At 32.1% G+C, this 15491-nt stretch overlaps 2 protein-coding genes and 1 long non-coding RNA gene across 6 annotated transcripts; 1 reads left to right on the forward strand and 2 right to left on the reverse strand.

The window, feature by feature from the left end:
- Window positions 1–5255: 5255 nt before the first annotated feature.
- On the forward strand, window positions 5256–5832 carry LOC103833922. The gene has a single exon (XM_009109971.3). The coding sequence runs from the start codon at window positions 5363–5365 to the stop codon at window positions 5609–5611; it is 249 nt and encodes an 82-aa protein (XP_009108219.1). The 5' UTR covers window positions 5256–5362; the 3' UTR covers window positions 5612–5832.
- A 4421-nt stretch (window positions 5833–10253) lies between these two features.
- On the reverse strand, window positions 10254–13742 carry LOC117128142. The gene is made up of 2 exons (XR_004451338.1): window positions 12292–13742; window positions 10254–11992 (listed from the first exon to the last, which is right to left on the reverse strand). It is a non-coding gene; the product is annotated as an uncharacterized LOC117128142 (long non-coding RNA).
- Window positions 13743–13785: 43 nt separating this feature from the next.
- Window positions 13786–15491, reverse strand: LOC103833923 (BTB/POZ domain-containing protein At3g05675). 4 transcript variants are annotated; one of them, XM_009109972.3, is made up of 2 exons: window positions 15271–15491; window positions 13786–14980 (listed from the first exon to the last, which is right to left on the reverse strand). In XM_009109972.3, the coding sequence occupies exon 2, from the start codon at window positions 14963–14965 to the stop codon at window positions 14162–14164; it is 804 nt and encodes a 267-aa protein (XP_009108220.1). In that variant the 5' UTR covers window positions 14966–14980; window positions 15271–15491; the 3' UTR covers window positions 13786–14161. The 4 variants fall into 4 exon arrangements, with proteins under 4 accessions (XP_009108220.1, XP_033135780.1, XP_033135781.1 ...); XM_033279889.1 differs by having other exon boundaries at window positions 13786–15000; window positions 15271–15479; XM_033279890.1 differs by having other exon boundaries at window positions 13786–14995; window positions 15266–15437.

A 15491-nucleotide genomic window follows, 5' to 3' on the forward strand; every position in this document is an offset into this window, starting at 1 on the left:
AATCATAAATGTTCTTCATTGTTTCCTTAAATAAAAATCACGGAATTACCTAATGTGGCTAAAGTATATATGACAATTAATGATTTTGAATAATAAAGATTTGATAAAAAATAGTCTATTCTCTATCATTTTTTAAATTTTAACTTATTAAAATATATTAAACAACCACATTAAATATATAATAAAAATTTAGATTTCTTCATATATGTTATATTTTGAATTTTTAAAAACTAATATAAATGACTAAAGTTGTTAAAAATCTCATATTGAAATTTTTGTGATCAATAATTTAATATTTATGTTATAACAAGATAAAAATTATTACGAAATTACATAAGTAGGAAGTCTCATTTAATAAATATTATATATATGTATATTAATATTTTTTAAAAATAAATTATATACCATATAAAATACATAAGTATTTTAATTTTGAATTAGCTTTGAATTTTTTTGATAAACATTTTGAACAATTATTGACAACTTAATATTTAGATTTTAATCTTTGCATTGAATGTTCTTAAAATTATAAATTACAAAAACTATTAAACATCCCACAAATTTTTTATTGTTATCATTGATTTAAAATTTTTGTTATAAAGAAATACAAACGATCAAAAATACTATGAGTATAAAATATTTTTTAACAGATGTCAATATTAAAAATGGACTATATATCTATGTTAATATCATTTAAACTTAATTTTATAACATATAAAATAGAAAAAATGTTTGTGTGGATTAATAAAATTTATTTAAATATTTGTACCAATTTAATTATATATGTAATAGTTACTAAATTTTTAATTATGCAATATATATTTATTATTTCATAATATGAAAAAAAATATAATACTTAAAAATAATTTATATATAATATTCATTTAACCTAGTGATATATTATTTTATGAAAAAAATAACACCAAAGCGAAAACTAGAGAGAGACTGGAGAAAGAGAAACGAGTTTGTAGTTCGAAAAAATAAATATATCTAAAGTAAAGCCAGTTAGTTGCTCTCTTATATTATTGCTTGAATTCTCTGAAGTTGTAAGCAGGCACGGCTCAAGAAATAGGTGGGCCATATGCCATATAATACTTTTCCTGCTATGTTTGTATATGACTGTAAAAATTGGGGATTAACTCCATATACCCCATACCTCCTTAAATGAATTATTACTGTCTCCTCTCTATTTTCTCTATCCTTTTATCCTTGTACTCCCCAAACTAGCATTTCATTTATTCTCCAATTAAATAAATCAACCATAATTCAACAACCTACATGGTCCACAAAACAACCTTAACCAATCAGATTTCTCCTGATCTACATGTCTCCTTCTTCATCGTACAACCCTCTTCCTCCATAAGCGTTTTTTGAAGCTAAAAAAATAGGCAATTCAGGTTCGTTTTCGATGATTTTTTTTGTGATATTACATTTAAATATCGTGTATATGATGGGTAACGTTAAAAAAGTAAGATTTGATGAAAATTTGAGAGATTAAAAACGATTTCAAAAACTGTGTTTAGGGCTAACGGGTATTTTTAACGTCCGTTTTTGATGAATTTTTTGCTGAAATGTTATTAAAACAAATGTATATCTCGGCTAGTGTAAAAAAAAGAAGATCAAATGAAAATTATGAGATATTTAAAAAGATTTTGAAAATTGTGTTTATAGATTTTGGGTATTTTTATGTGTGTTTTGATGATTTTCTGTGTGTAATTTTATTTAAGATGAATTATACATCATGAGTAATGTAAAATCCTAACAATAGGGTCCTAAAAGCGAATTAGTTAGTAAAAGGATAAGTTCTGGGTATTACTGGTATAACTAGTTTTACTAAAGCAAAAAAGTTTTACTGTAAATACTAGGATTACTATATAGATATTTCTTACTAGTATTACTAGTATAGTACTGAATTAAATTAGTATTAGTAAGAGAATATTGTACGGCGTGAGAATTAATTCTAAGCATCTTAATAATGAGAATTCTAATGATATTCTATTTTATTTCAGAAAAATACAAAATCTGCATTGCACAATCATTTGTTTTGATTATGGAGGATATTATATGAAAGATGAGGCTGAAATAAAATGGATCTCGGGAGATGGTGAAGGAGAAGATGAAATCCATACGATTGTGTTAAGGAAATCAATGGAGGATATCACTTACTATGGTTTGGTTGAGCGTATTTGCAGAAAGATAAGGGTAGATGAATCTAAGGTGCAAGTGAAGATTAGTTACTTTCCAATGGTATTGTATTCGTACAAGCCATCATACATCTGGAATGATGAAGACGTTTTTGGTTATCTACTGCAAGTAAATCATGAGAAGTGTAGAAGTATTCTACATGTGGAGTTCATCAATGAAAAAGTGCATTTCAGAAGAGGATGATGAAACTGATATCTATGTCGGTCTATCTGATAAAGAGGCTACAGAGGCTGGTGATGAGGATGGTACTGAGAATGATGAAACTGATGTCTATGTCGGTCTATCTGATAGAGAGGCTATAGAGGCTGGTGATGAAGATGGTAATGGTGGTGTGCTCACTTTTCACGAAGACATTGAGATGCATGATGGTATCAATTAGAGACGGGATGATGGTATGGATTTGGTTATAGGTCAAGAATTTATAACCAAGGAGGCAGCAAAAGTTCTTATTCAAGCAGCATCGTATCAGAAATCTTTTGAATTTGATATAATTAAGTCGGATACTAAGAAATTTGTGGTTAAATGTCGAGGAGCCAAAGATGGGTGCAATTAGTTTGTGCGAGTTGCAATGTTAAAGAAGTCAAATATTTGGATGGTTAGAAGTTTCATCAAGCAGCATACATGTTCTGTCGTTACAAGAACACTGCCTGATAGAGAGGTTGGTGATGAAGATGGTACTGAGAATGATGCAACTGGTAATGAAGGTACTGGTGGTGTGCTCACTTTTCACGGAGAGATTGAGATGGGTGAGAATGTCACGGAAAGAGATGAGCATGTGTTTGAAGATACAGAAGTAAGACCAGAAGTTGTCTATCAGCCACGGGATGATGGTATAGGTTTGATGATGGTATAGGTTTGGTATGATGGTATCAGCCACGGGATGATGGTATATCACTAAAGTATCCTTACCTTTTCAGGCACACATCTAGTTAAAACTCCATTGTTAAACGTGATTGAGCTGGAATAATGGAAGGATGGGAGATCTACCGAAAATTCATTCGCGGTATGTATGAGTGAGGCTAAAACATGGGGAAAGGTCATACGGTGATTGCATGGTCAGTAAACAATACTTTCGAGTCTCCAAAATATTAACGCATCGTCCGTCGTATGGAATGGGGCCCACTGACCGAGTGAGTGGGTGTAGGAGGCCCAATAGACGTGGGCGGTCACAGTGTTACAAGTGGTATCAGAGCCGAACCCACACGATTGTAGAGTCAATTGAGGTCTCACACTAACATGGGTAACGATTTTGGGGCGTAACAGACACACGTCCATTTAGAACGTGATTCGCGATATCGTGCGAGTGAAGCCAAAGCACGGAGAAATGTCATGTGGTGATTGCAGGGTAAGTAAGCATGACTAATGATCCTCCGAAAAATTCACGCACCTTCCATCGCAAAGGATGGGCCGAGTAAGCAGAAGAGTTTTTTTTAGAGAAAAAGAAAGTTAATTTAACTTTGCTATACTTTCTCGGTAGTCTGTGAAAATCTTTTTCAACTTTTCATGTGTATGGCTTTGGTGGTTCTCTTAGCACCGGAGCCGTCCTCTCTTTTCCTTTTTCTTTGTTTTGTGTTGTGACTTTATTGGTTTGCTATGTTTGGATCTGTTTGATTAACCGTGTAGATGTTCAAAGCAAGGATCTATCTTAATGTGGTCGAAAATCTAAATCTGATCGGATTCATCTACAATTTGCTCTTGGTAGTTTCAGACCCTCTACATCGTCGGTGTGACTATCTTTGATCCTTAGTTTTCCTTATTTCATTTGCATGTGTTTTATCCCTTTTGAGTGGACCAGATTATTGCAGGTTTTCTTCGCTTTCAGCTTTGATGTTTCTCAGTTGGGTTGTTTGTCTCCTTTTATCTTTGTCAAATTTTTGGTTTCTCTCATGTTCATCTCCGCAAATGGATCGACCCACTCCTTGTCATTTCCTAAGAGATTAGTTCGAGATCTCTTCTCTTCATGGCGCTTCTTTGTGGCGATTCTAAGTCGCTTCATACCCAACGACGCCTTTCTAGTTGTTCGTTGGATAAGGAAACCTTTAGTCTACAGCTTACTATTCCACTATAGAAGGTTTCGATTGTCAAAATGCTGTTGATAACTTCCATTAAATATTCTTAAGATTCTAGGTTTAAGGTTATTGTTCTGCATTTTCACTTTTGTGTTTGTAAGTAGAGGTTAACAATTGTAATTGGAGTATAATTATGTGTTTTAGTCCAATGCATGTGTGTTGTGGTTAGTCTCAGGGGACACTTTTGTCGTCTGCCAGCTTCATTGTTTGAACAAGTGATCACTGACATGTTAGAAAACAAAACACGTCAATTAAATCTACTAAATCATTTTCAATGTAAAATTTTATTTTTTTGTTTCTAAAATACAGTTGGTTTTGCTATAGTTTTACTCTAATTTCTATTTTTAAAAAGTAGAGTCACAAACAGAAACAAAAGTTTTATAATATTTTAAAAAATATTTAAAATTTAAAATTATAATTTTGATATTCCAAAATAAAATATAAATAAAATTTTGAAAAATTTTGAACTAAAAAATGTTTGTTTTTAAAAAAAAGAAGAAGATAAAACTATTTTTTTGTAACTATTTATACACAGTAGTTATGTATATTTTTATATTTATAAAGTAAGGGTATAATAATTTGATCTCTTTAATAAAATCTTTTTTTTTGTTATTCTTCTTGTGTATTTTTTGGTCCAAAAAACCTATTTTAGGGTCTTTTGGAATAGGGCAAATCTCCAAAATAGCATTTTTCTAAGTTTATATCACAAAAATAGCACTCAAAAACTAAAATGACCAAAATAGCATTTTATATTTTAAAAAATTTAAATTTTTTTATTTTTCAAATTTTGAAATCTTATCCCCAAAACCCCATTTCTCAACTCTAAACCCTAACTCTAAACTCTAAACCCTAAACCCTAAATTCTAAACCCTAAACCCCATCTCTTGAGTGCTATTTTTGTGATTTTTGACCTTGAGTACTAATTTGGGAACAAAAACTTGATTTATTGCTATTTTGGTCTTTTTCTCTTTGGAATATTTCCCTTAAATAATATTACTGCGTAATTACATATTCTCGTTTGATTTACTTATATTTCTCCATCGCGCATCTCTCCCCAAGCACGATCTTCTTAATCGAATCGAGAAGCCATGGATAACAGCAGCAGCATCAACTCCACCGCCTCTACCACGTCCAATCTGAGCACTGCTTCCTTCGAAAAGATCGATCAGGCGGCGAGCTGGGTGGGCACAACCGTCATATCCGCCTTCTTTGCCTCCCTCGAGCGTTGCTCCTGCGTTAATCTATCAACCTCCGACGATGATGACGACGACGACGACGAATCCCACAGCCGTCCCCTTGCTCTCTCCCCCGCTCCTCACCCAGACGACATTGTTTAGCTACTCCCTTTCACGGGTTCCGTTTCTCCTAGTCAGATCTGGATGCATGCTTCTCAGAACTTTTGATTGATTGTATATGCCTTATTCCTTGCTTGTTCTTCTTTCTTGATCCCACAAGTCTATTTTATATTCAGCTCTTTATTTTATATATCATTCTGAGAGTTATTCTCTGACTCTAGGATCAATATGAGAGTTTAAATTTGCGCATCAGTTCTTCGAAACCTTATCATTTGATCATTTCTTGTTGAGAACAAGAGGGAAACATAGGCAAGTGCCAGTTGTGTAGAATAATTATTTGTTTTATGATTGCAATCAAATAGAAAGCCTCAAGGGTAAGCGCTCAAACTATTTGATTGAAGAAATCCTCCTCTAGCTGTTCGGGGATCCTTTAGTTTTTAAGGAATGTAGTAACTGAATGTCGAAGCAAAATTACTGATTCTCAGGACCACTTTACCTCTTATCCTTATATTCTCCCTCTAGCTTTTTTTTCTTCTCTTGGTGCCTTATTTATAAGTTTTAGTGAAGCTGCATCTTAGGGTTTTGTGAAGAAAAGAAGTCACACACAGACGAAGTGTCTTTGTGATGATGTATTGAGGCAGTGTCCAAAATTTGGCATCGCTGTGTGATAAAAGTTTTATCTTTTGGAGCACTCTTAGGCCAGAGTGCCAACCACTTAGATAAGGAAGCATCTCATTACAAAATCTAAACCATAATCACAACTAACTAAGAAGTAATAACAAGCTCTAAACCATAATCCCAACATAATAAGCTGCATTCTTCAAATGTTAAAATCCAAATACCAAAATAAAACTTTTAGACATAGGTTCTAGCATATTAAAGGAGCGCATTCAAATTAGAATTGAGGTGATTTATATTAAATTGACTGTGAAAAAAAACTACAAAAGACTTCTAAAGTACTTGTAAACCAAGCCCCTAAAGTACTCGTAAACCAAGCTCCTAAGACTTCTCCCTCTGTTTTTAATTATAAGTAGTTTTACTTAAAAGCACAAATATTTAGAAAGTTGTTATCTAAAAAAATATATCATTTAATCAATTAATTCAACCAATTATAAAAAGCTTAATATTATTTTATTGGTCACACAATATCCAATAAATGAAAAAGGTGCATTGAAATATGTAAACTACTTATATTGTGAAACAAACTCTTTTTGCTAAAACTACCTACATTTAAAAACATAGGGAGTATGATATTAGTCTCAAATTTCAAGAAATTTCTACGCCCTTTTTCCTTTTCCCATTCTTAAAAGCACTAGGGTCCGCGCTACGCGCGGATTGTATCTTTTAATTTTATTTTATATGTAAAATCAATTTCTTTTTTATATTTAATTTCTTATTTTTTTCAATTTTTGCATAATAATAAATTTATATATTTATTTTGTTGTAAATGGAGAATATTAGTCTTATTATTGGTTTTGTGTATGTGACACAAACTTTTAAATTTTTTAAATTTATGTTACATATTAAAAAGACAAAAAATAATAGGATTAACATACTAAAGAAGAGGAAGATAATATTTTGGAGCTTTGTACATATATGTTCTTATATGGATAAAAACATTATATATATAGGTCTGAAACATGTACGTTTTTTCTAAAACTAAACACTTGTTGCGAGTTTTATCTCTTCTAAAATTCTAGTCGTAGATGAGTTGTTGGGTCCTGCAAACAACACTTACAAAATTCACATAAGTGTCAAATAATAACAGCTTTAGAAACAAATGGAGAAGCACTGTCAGAAGAGTTTTATACATATGTTCTATCTTGTTCCAATTTCAAAGATTCTATAGGCACAATAACAAAAACAAACCAGCCAAAATATTCCATTTACATAAATACTTATTCCACCAATTATATAAATATATAAATTAATTGGAGAATGTAGAAAGTAACATTACCCATTCACATTTTTTTTACATATTTTACACACCAAATCCTCTTAGATTCATCTCTCCATACCCACCATTTTAATCAAATATATTGGAAGCATCCATACTTCAATCACATAACACCATCAACAAATACTCTTTTTGATCTAAACTGAAAGGTTAAAAAAAATGAAAAAGAAAACATAATTTTACATGAGCTTCTTTATCCTCCCAGGTATATTTTTCTTTATTTGTAGTTACATCATAAACTATATAAATTAACAAGTAATAAATTAATACATTTATTGACACTTAAACTATAAGAATTCAAAAAAACACAATTCAATAAAATAATAAAATAAAATAGTAATTATAGAGTTCTGTTAAACTAATACATCAGTAACCATAATTTTATAATTTATAGACATATAAAATTTGTATTGTTAGTTTTCTAGTATTTTTAAAATAAATATTGGTTTTAGACAATTAAATAAATATTGGTTTTTTATTTTTCGTTATATATTTTGTATGTACATATGTTTATTTTGATAAATAAATGGTATAATCTATTATTAAAATATAAGTAGCTAAGTAATAGTAAAATTATTTTCAATTTTTTTTCTGTCTTACAATTTTTTTAAAAAATAATATCCAATTTTCTGATATTTTTGTTATTGAAAATTATATATAAGGTAATCAAAAAAATGAAAATGATTAAATTTTAGTTATGTGTTTGATAGGTTGGATTATAGATATATTTTATTTCACTTAATTTTTGTTATAAATTTTGTTCCCAATTATTCTCTTAGTAATTTAATTGACCCTCACCTTTAAATACACAATCCTTTTAAAATATATTTTTCTTAAAACACCCGTTTAAAAATTGTAACTAGATTTTGACCCGCGCTTGGAAAGCGTGGAGTTGTTGGATTATATTATAATACAAAGTTTTATTATATCGAAAAACATAATGTTTAACAGCTATATAATCTACAAATTAGTTTATTTGAGATTTTATATGTACATTTTTACGTAAGTTTCTTTTCGACATGAGAATTATATCCGGATCAAAAAACAAACCGAACCGACCCAAAATTATAGGTTTAGTTCAGGTCCAGAGAAGATAACATATTGGGTTTTTTTTTGACCTGCAGGTCTTTGTTTGAGTCCGGATCCTATCCTAGACCCGATCATAAATATGTGTTTATTAGGTATATTTGGATATTCCGAATATGTTTCCGGTATTATGGATAATGTTTTTAAGTTTTTGGTTTACGATTAGAGTTTTGATTTCAAGTAAATTTTTCAAATTAAAAAAAAATTGGGTGTTTGGATAAAATTTTGGGTATTTTTCAGTTCATCGTGTCAGATTTTGAATAAGATTTTAAAATTTTAGGTATTTGAATTTTTTTGGTATTTGTTTGGAGTTTCAAATACTTTTCGTGTTTCGGATATTTTTCAGATTTTTCATATATTTCAAATTCTTTTAGAATCTTAAATACCCGAACAGATGTGGACTCATTACGTCCATATCAGGTCCAACAACCTTTTGATATAAATTTTTAACGTTATTGTACAAAAACATGGTTGATGAAATATTTTTCTGAGTAAAGGTATCATAAGAAATAATATTAAGATCTGTTAAAAATATTTAAAATATTGCATGTTTAGAATGATTAATGTATTATCAGAAAAATAATAAATAGTTATACATAACTCAAACAACTTTTTTATATTAGATTTTTTAAAACTATTTCCTTTTTAATAGTATTGATTCGTTTTAAGTGAAAAATATATAAAAGTATAATATCTAAATAAATAATTTTCAAAATCTTGAATAATCAGTACTGATATCGTGAAGTCAGGTTAGCTTTAATAGAACCAATGAATTTCTTCATTTTTGTGAAGGTAACATGAATATTTAGAAAAGTCATTTTTAAATATGAAAATATTATCAAACTATAAATTGAAAGTTTAGTATATGATATGAGATTTTAGTGTGAAAGTTTATATATGATATGATTATTTTATTATAAACGAAAGAGGAAGTTAGAATGTACACATATATGTCTTGTAATTTATCTTGCTTTAAATCATATATTATATGATAAAAGTGATAATATAAAACATTAGTTTCAATGCTTTTACGATTAAAAATCAAAATGATAAATATAGTAATAGTAATGATTAGGATTTAAGAGTGAGATTTAAATAAAAAAAAGAATTGACTAAATTATTGTTAGAGAAATATATGGTAAGACCAAAAAATAATGAATTAAATGAAAGGGTTCAAACAACTTTTATAGGTAGATTTTTTTACACTCCTTCCCTTTTAATAGTATTGATATCTTTCTACATTAAAAACTTACAACTACGTCACTAAAACCTAAAATCTACAAACTAAATTCTTACAACAAAATTTATGCAATTACAACCCAACTATTTAGACCCATGATCTAAATATTAATTTATCTTACTTATATAAATTTTGATGCAAAACATTTTTAAATGTACAACCAATGATAATTCTGTTTTAGTTTTAAAACCATTGACTTCACAACTTTCACAGATGTTTTCTCAAAAAACAAAATTTCCGCTTCGTCCTAAGTTTGTTTTGATGTAATTGCATCATCTATATTTTTACACACACACATGTATATATAACCAATTTTGAACAATGATCATAATCTTATAATTATTTAAAATAGTTATTACCAAAGTAAAACAAATTTTATGTTGTGATTATTATTTATACTATAGTTGTGATGTCACATGATAACGCACTAATGCATGATATATAACTGATGTTTTTTCTTAAAACAAAACTATAATATAAATTAAAAGAAGAACCAATAAAAAAAACACGGAAGGGTAAGTACTGTATATATGTTCTCCAGGAACAGGTATCAGTGGGGAAAAAAATCATTCTTACATATACATAGATATACTGACTCATTGCATTAACATGAATCGTCTCTTCCCTTCAGATACATCTGTTTCAGCCAGCACGCTTAGACAATAATCAACCGTCCATGGCTAAAAAGAAGTATTCTTACATATATATGTACAGCTAAAAACAACCAAGCTATTGTTTTGTCATGTTAAATAAATTAAACGTGAGAAAGATCCCACGTTGTGTTCCTCCTGTTTCATCTGTACCAAACATGTAAACTGCACAAACTGGGAAAACCATATAAGTAATCTAGGGACAGACCCTGAGTGATACTACCATAAAGGTCTCTTCATGAACCAGAGTTAAACTCGTAGACGTCATCTCTTTGATACCACAATAAAATTGTGCTTAACGTCAGCAAAATATATAATAGCCAACCAGAAATTAAATAATGAACAAAAATGTAATGTGCAAGCTGATAAGCTCGCCAAACATGCTTTGTTTATGTTATCGAACAATCCTTCATGGATTGCTAACTCTGTCGCTTAGTTTTAATTTAAATTTATGGAAGAAATGGTTTGACAAAAAAAAAAAGAAACAAAAATTGAAAATTGCAGAGAAGTGCATTATTGATTAAAAACAGCTGGTAATTACAATTAGCTCTTGCAATAAAAACCCCACTTGTCTTTTACAATAACAAAGAGAAGAATATTAAGAAACATAAGTAAATAGCTTCATTCACTAAAAATTAGCACACTCCTATATTTGGTCTTCTTTTTTACAACTGAAAAGATAAAAAGTAGAATACAAAATTGATAGAACATGAATTTTGTGGACTCTAAACTGAAGAAACCAATGAATCACACCTTGATCACGTTTCCGCAGCCTCAGGGACGTCATAACTCATAAGACCGTTGTCACTTCCTCTGCAAGAATTAATTGAAGACAATATGGTTTCTCTGACATTTAAAACTTAATATTAAATAGAATGTAGAAAAACAGGGAAAACAAAAGAGCAAAAAAGAAACAAAGATATGCAAGCAACTCTTAGAAGAACGATCAAATTTTTATCTATATGTGCTTGCTTCTCTTTTGATCCTAGGATGCTCCAAAACTTATGATTTATTAAAACAGTTTCTATTTTTTTTTTTCATCAGCACTATCATATATGCATATGTTTATCAAAAGCACAACATGGATCATGAACAAAATAAAAATCTATATGTGAATTGATTATGTCTCTCAACAACTTCGAGAATCTAGAAGACTATTCATATATTCAACACATACATATGAATGTAAAGCATAATTTACAAAGATATATGAGTGGAGGAGTATCTAACATATAAAAATTCAGTAAATCTACGTAGTGTCCAGATTTTAACATGTAAATAGATTTCCTATCTTACATGCTGAGAGGAAGAAAAGCTGTAGAGTGAGAACGACCGAACCCATTAGATAATACCATTGCTGGATGACACCTCTGAAAAAATTGGTGAGATTTCTTGGTTTTTTGGGGTGGAAGTTCAGACCCTTAGCTCTGCTACTCCTTTTCTCGAACTACATCAGCGTCTTTACAGGTTACGAAAGCTCTACACAAAAACTAAATCAAGACAGTTTGGTCAGCTCATAGGAAACCAAAAAAAAAACAGAAAATGTAATCCAAAATATTTTACTGGGCATCTAAGATCTTATATAAGTTAGGATACACGGAAAAAAGAGCATATGAAAATATAATTCACCTCATAGTAGATCATATTAGCTCACTGGAGAAGGGTTATATGTGAGAGCAAGAGAAAAACAATTATATGCAAGAAATCTATGTATCTTCCGTTTTTTTACCCCTAAGTATGAGATGTAAGAGATAGGAAGAGGAGATGTGTTCAAGGGGAGGAATCCCACCTCTATTTATACAGATCATGGCACCGTCTCTAAAATCATTGGGAAGCTTTGAATACACATCGTGATGGAGCCAATAAATGAGATTTATGAGGAAGCCATTAATCACACCGTTTCATGTCGTCAGAAGAAGGTCAGAGGTCACCGGATCGCCGCCGCACATAAAGAAGTGACGAACTTCGTTTCTTCGATACAGGGTGTTAGGGTTAGAGTGATCTCCTTCACATTGGGCCCAGACTCTTACCAATCAAACAGCCCAGTTACACCATATATTACAAACAAAGCCCAACATCCAAAATCATTTGATTACGTGGCAAAACGTTAAAACCTGATTGGTAGATTTTATTGTCTGACGTGGACACCTTTTCTGATCAATATATCCTCTTTTTAGTATAGTTAGATATTATATGCCATTTGGGATGAAATTAAGTGAATGTGGGTCTTTTCAGTTTTAGGCTTCGTTTTTTTCTTCACTGTGAGTAATCAAGCATGAGGTACGTTCCGAGTGAAATGCTATCCTTCATGGAAGGTAGTGAAGTTGAAATCTCTTACCGAAACAAAGGCTTTGTCAACGTTTGGTGTAAAGCCATTATAGAGGCAAATCCCAAGTCTAGACTCCGCCAAAGAGAAAGGTGTGTCCGGTTGCTTAAGGATGACCGATTCCACCGGAGCATGTACAAGTTGGCATCATTATCAAGGTAGGCTCCATCGTGGACGCTGATCAGAAAGGTATGTGGTGGACTGGTCTTGTGGTCAAACAAATTGGTGGTGACAAGTACTTGGTGTTGTTTGATTCACACCACCTGAGATCATTCCGTTTGCTTAAAATTATTTGAGACCACATCGTTTTTTTTTTCTTCATCCAATTTTATTGCTTTTCTAGCAAGTATGAGGTTTTGGTTGTGAAGTTAGTTAACTTAACTGCTAGTTCCTGAGGCGTTTGAGCGAGGAATCAATTTTTAGCTCTGGATATTAGTGGAAGTGAGTGCTTATTTACATAAAACAGAGGTCGTTTGGGTTACTGCAATGATCATTAAATAGATTGACGATGATGATGAGAAGAAATATATTGTCAACGCTTGTGACTACCCCTGGAACCTTAAAGATATCAAGGCAAGACCCAACAAGACTCTTGATCTACCTCCTTTTTACGCTGAAGAGCATCTGTTGGTGGGATGTGTCGAGCTGTTTCACCGTACACATTGGCATCAGGGGCGAGTGACTGGAATGATGTCTGAGAAATGGATCCATGGGAAGTGGTGTAAAGTGTTTTTAGAGGCTACAAACCAGGAACTGTGTTTCCAAGGTGTGGATAGACTGTGTTTGGAAGGTACTTCAATGTTGTTCCTTTCATCGTTTGCAAGACTCTTATAGAAATGAAACTGGCGTTTTAGCTTTAGAACTTCAGCAAACATATTCATCACCTTTAATGAGTGATTTGTTGATGAATGGTAAGATACTCCTCTATATCTAACATAATTCACCTTGATCAAGTTCAGACATTCACTGATCTTATTCACATCCAATGGCTTTGTCAACAACTCATAGTTTGGGTTGGTTGCGCCTTGTTCACCTTTACATATTACCTCACCGACCCCAGACCACATGATTTATAGTAATCAGCATCAAAGTTTAGAGCCAGTACAAGAATTCTGTCACTCCTAATACAATAAAACAGCTACCAAATCAAGGAGAGTAAAGAAGATACAACATAACATATGTGATCAAGGTTAATCTGAATCCCTAGCTAGTCGATTTCTCCTCCTCTCAGTGTATATTCATCAGACCAGCTTAAAGAAGAAAAAGCTTGGCTTGGTTAGCTACATCTTCTACACTTTCAGAGTTGTTGATCGATGTATTAACAATCAATCAATCAAAGGGCAAGGTTTTCAGATGCAAGTCTATCACATTTTTCCAACAACCGTCTCTTTGCAGACTTACTTCTATAACACCAAACCTCAAAGGCTTCACTCAAATCCGGAAACTTCACTCCTTCCAACGCAATCCCTCTCATCCATTCCCCAAACACTTCCGCTTGGTCATTCGAAGGCAACGTCAAGACCAAAGACACCATCGATCCTTCTAAGAATTCACAGAGATCTTCGTCCATTCTGTACTCAGACCCAGATCCTTCTGCATCCACCAGAGTCTTTAACCTCCTTATGAAAGGCAACCACAGCTTCAGAAGACAGGCTCTGCTTCCACAAGGAACAATCACGACACCATAACCAACCGCTTCTAAAACCTTCCCTGTAACCTCTACAAGCTTCACTTTCACACCTAACTTACAGTTCTGCGCAATCACAAGAATCTCACTCGACACGTCGGCCCATTTAAAGACGAGATCTTTCATCAACTCCATCCTCGGCAACACTTTGCACAGCCACTCAATATCATTAAGAACATCGAACTCTTCAGGGAGAAGAAGCAAAGATGATAATCTGTCTAACAACGTCGATAGGACACTGGAGATGCCTAATCGCACGACAGATTTAACTTCCTCTCGAGAAACCAGTAACCGTACCTCGTCGTCTTCGGACAGCATGAACTCGACTTGCTCTTGAGCTGAGGTTTTGAGTTCATGAGCAAGCTCAGGAGAGTTCTTCAGCGTGTCAATGGACATGGCGAAACGGAGAGCTGAGGAGAAGACATTCTTAGTGCTGAGTGATAGATCCATGGAAGCTGCTTCCTCCTGGATGTTATTGGAAAAAAAAAAACTAAAATCTATCAAAGGTCTAATCTTTTATAGAAACAACACATTTGAGATCCAGTGAATGATTGATTAATAGCTCTACACATCAAACCCTTAGAGCATAAAGCAAAGTGAAGAAGCCTAAATAACATTGATTAGCTCTGTTTTTTTTTCTTGTTTGTCTCTCAATCAGTATTTAGACATTTCCCGGAGCAATTATGAAGCAAGCTAAACAGAGAGAAGAAAGATTTTTGGTGGAATGGAAGAAAAGGTAAACAAAAAAAGCTCACCTTTTTCTGCAGAAAAAAGGTTATTGCTTATCGTATATCAATGGAGGATTGAAAAGAAGATTGATTTGCGTAAATGAAAGGGTTATACTTATACACTAACAAACAATAGAGAAATAATGAGACTTGGCTATGGAGTGATCTGCGAAATCGCTAGATATTTAGACACTCCACTCCAAGCCCAATTGAAGATGGTCTAATCGAAACAATTCCGAATTCGGTTA

This window comes from Brassica rapa, chromosome A09 (assembly GCF_000309985.2).
Source record: "Brassica rapa cultivar Chiifu-401-42 chromosome A09, CAAS_Brap_v3.01, whole genome shotgun sequence".
Classification (NCBI taxonomy): Eukaryota; Viridiplantae; Streptophyta; class Magnoliopsida; order Brassicales; family Brassicaceae; genus Brassica; species Brassica rapa.

What these genes read in the sequence shown, in the direction of transcription:
- LOC103833922 (XM_009109971.3), top strand. Translation starts at nt 5,363, where the DNA reads ATGGATAACAGCAGCAGCATCAACTCCACCGCCTCTACCACGTCCAAT.
- LOC103833923 (XM_009109972.3), bottom strand. Translation starts at nt 14,965, where the DNA reads ATGGATCTATCACTCAGCACTAAGAATGTCTTCTCCTCAGCTCTCCGT.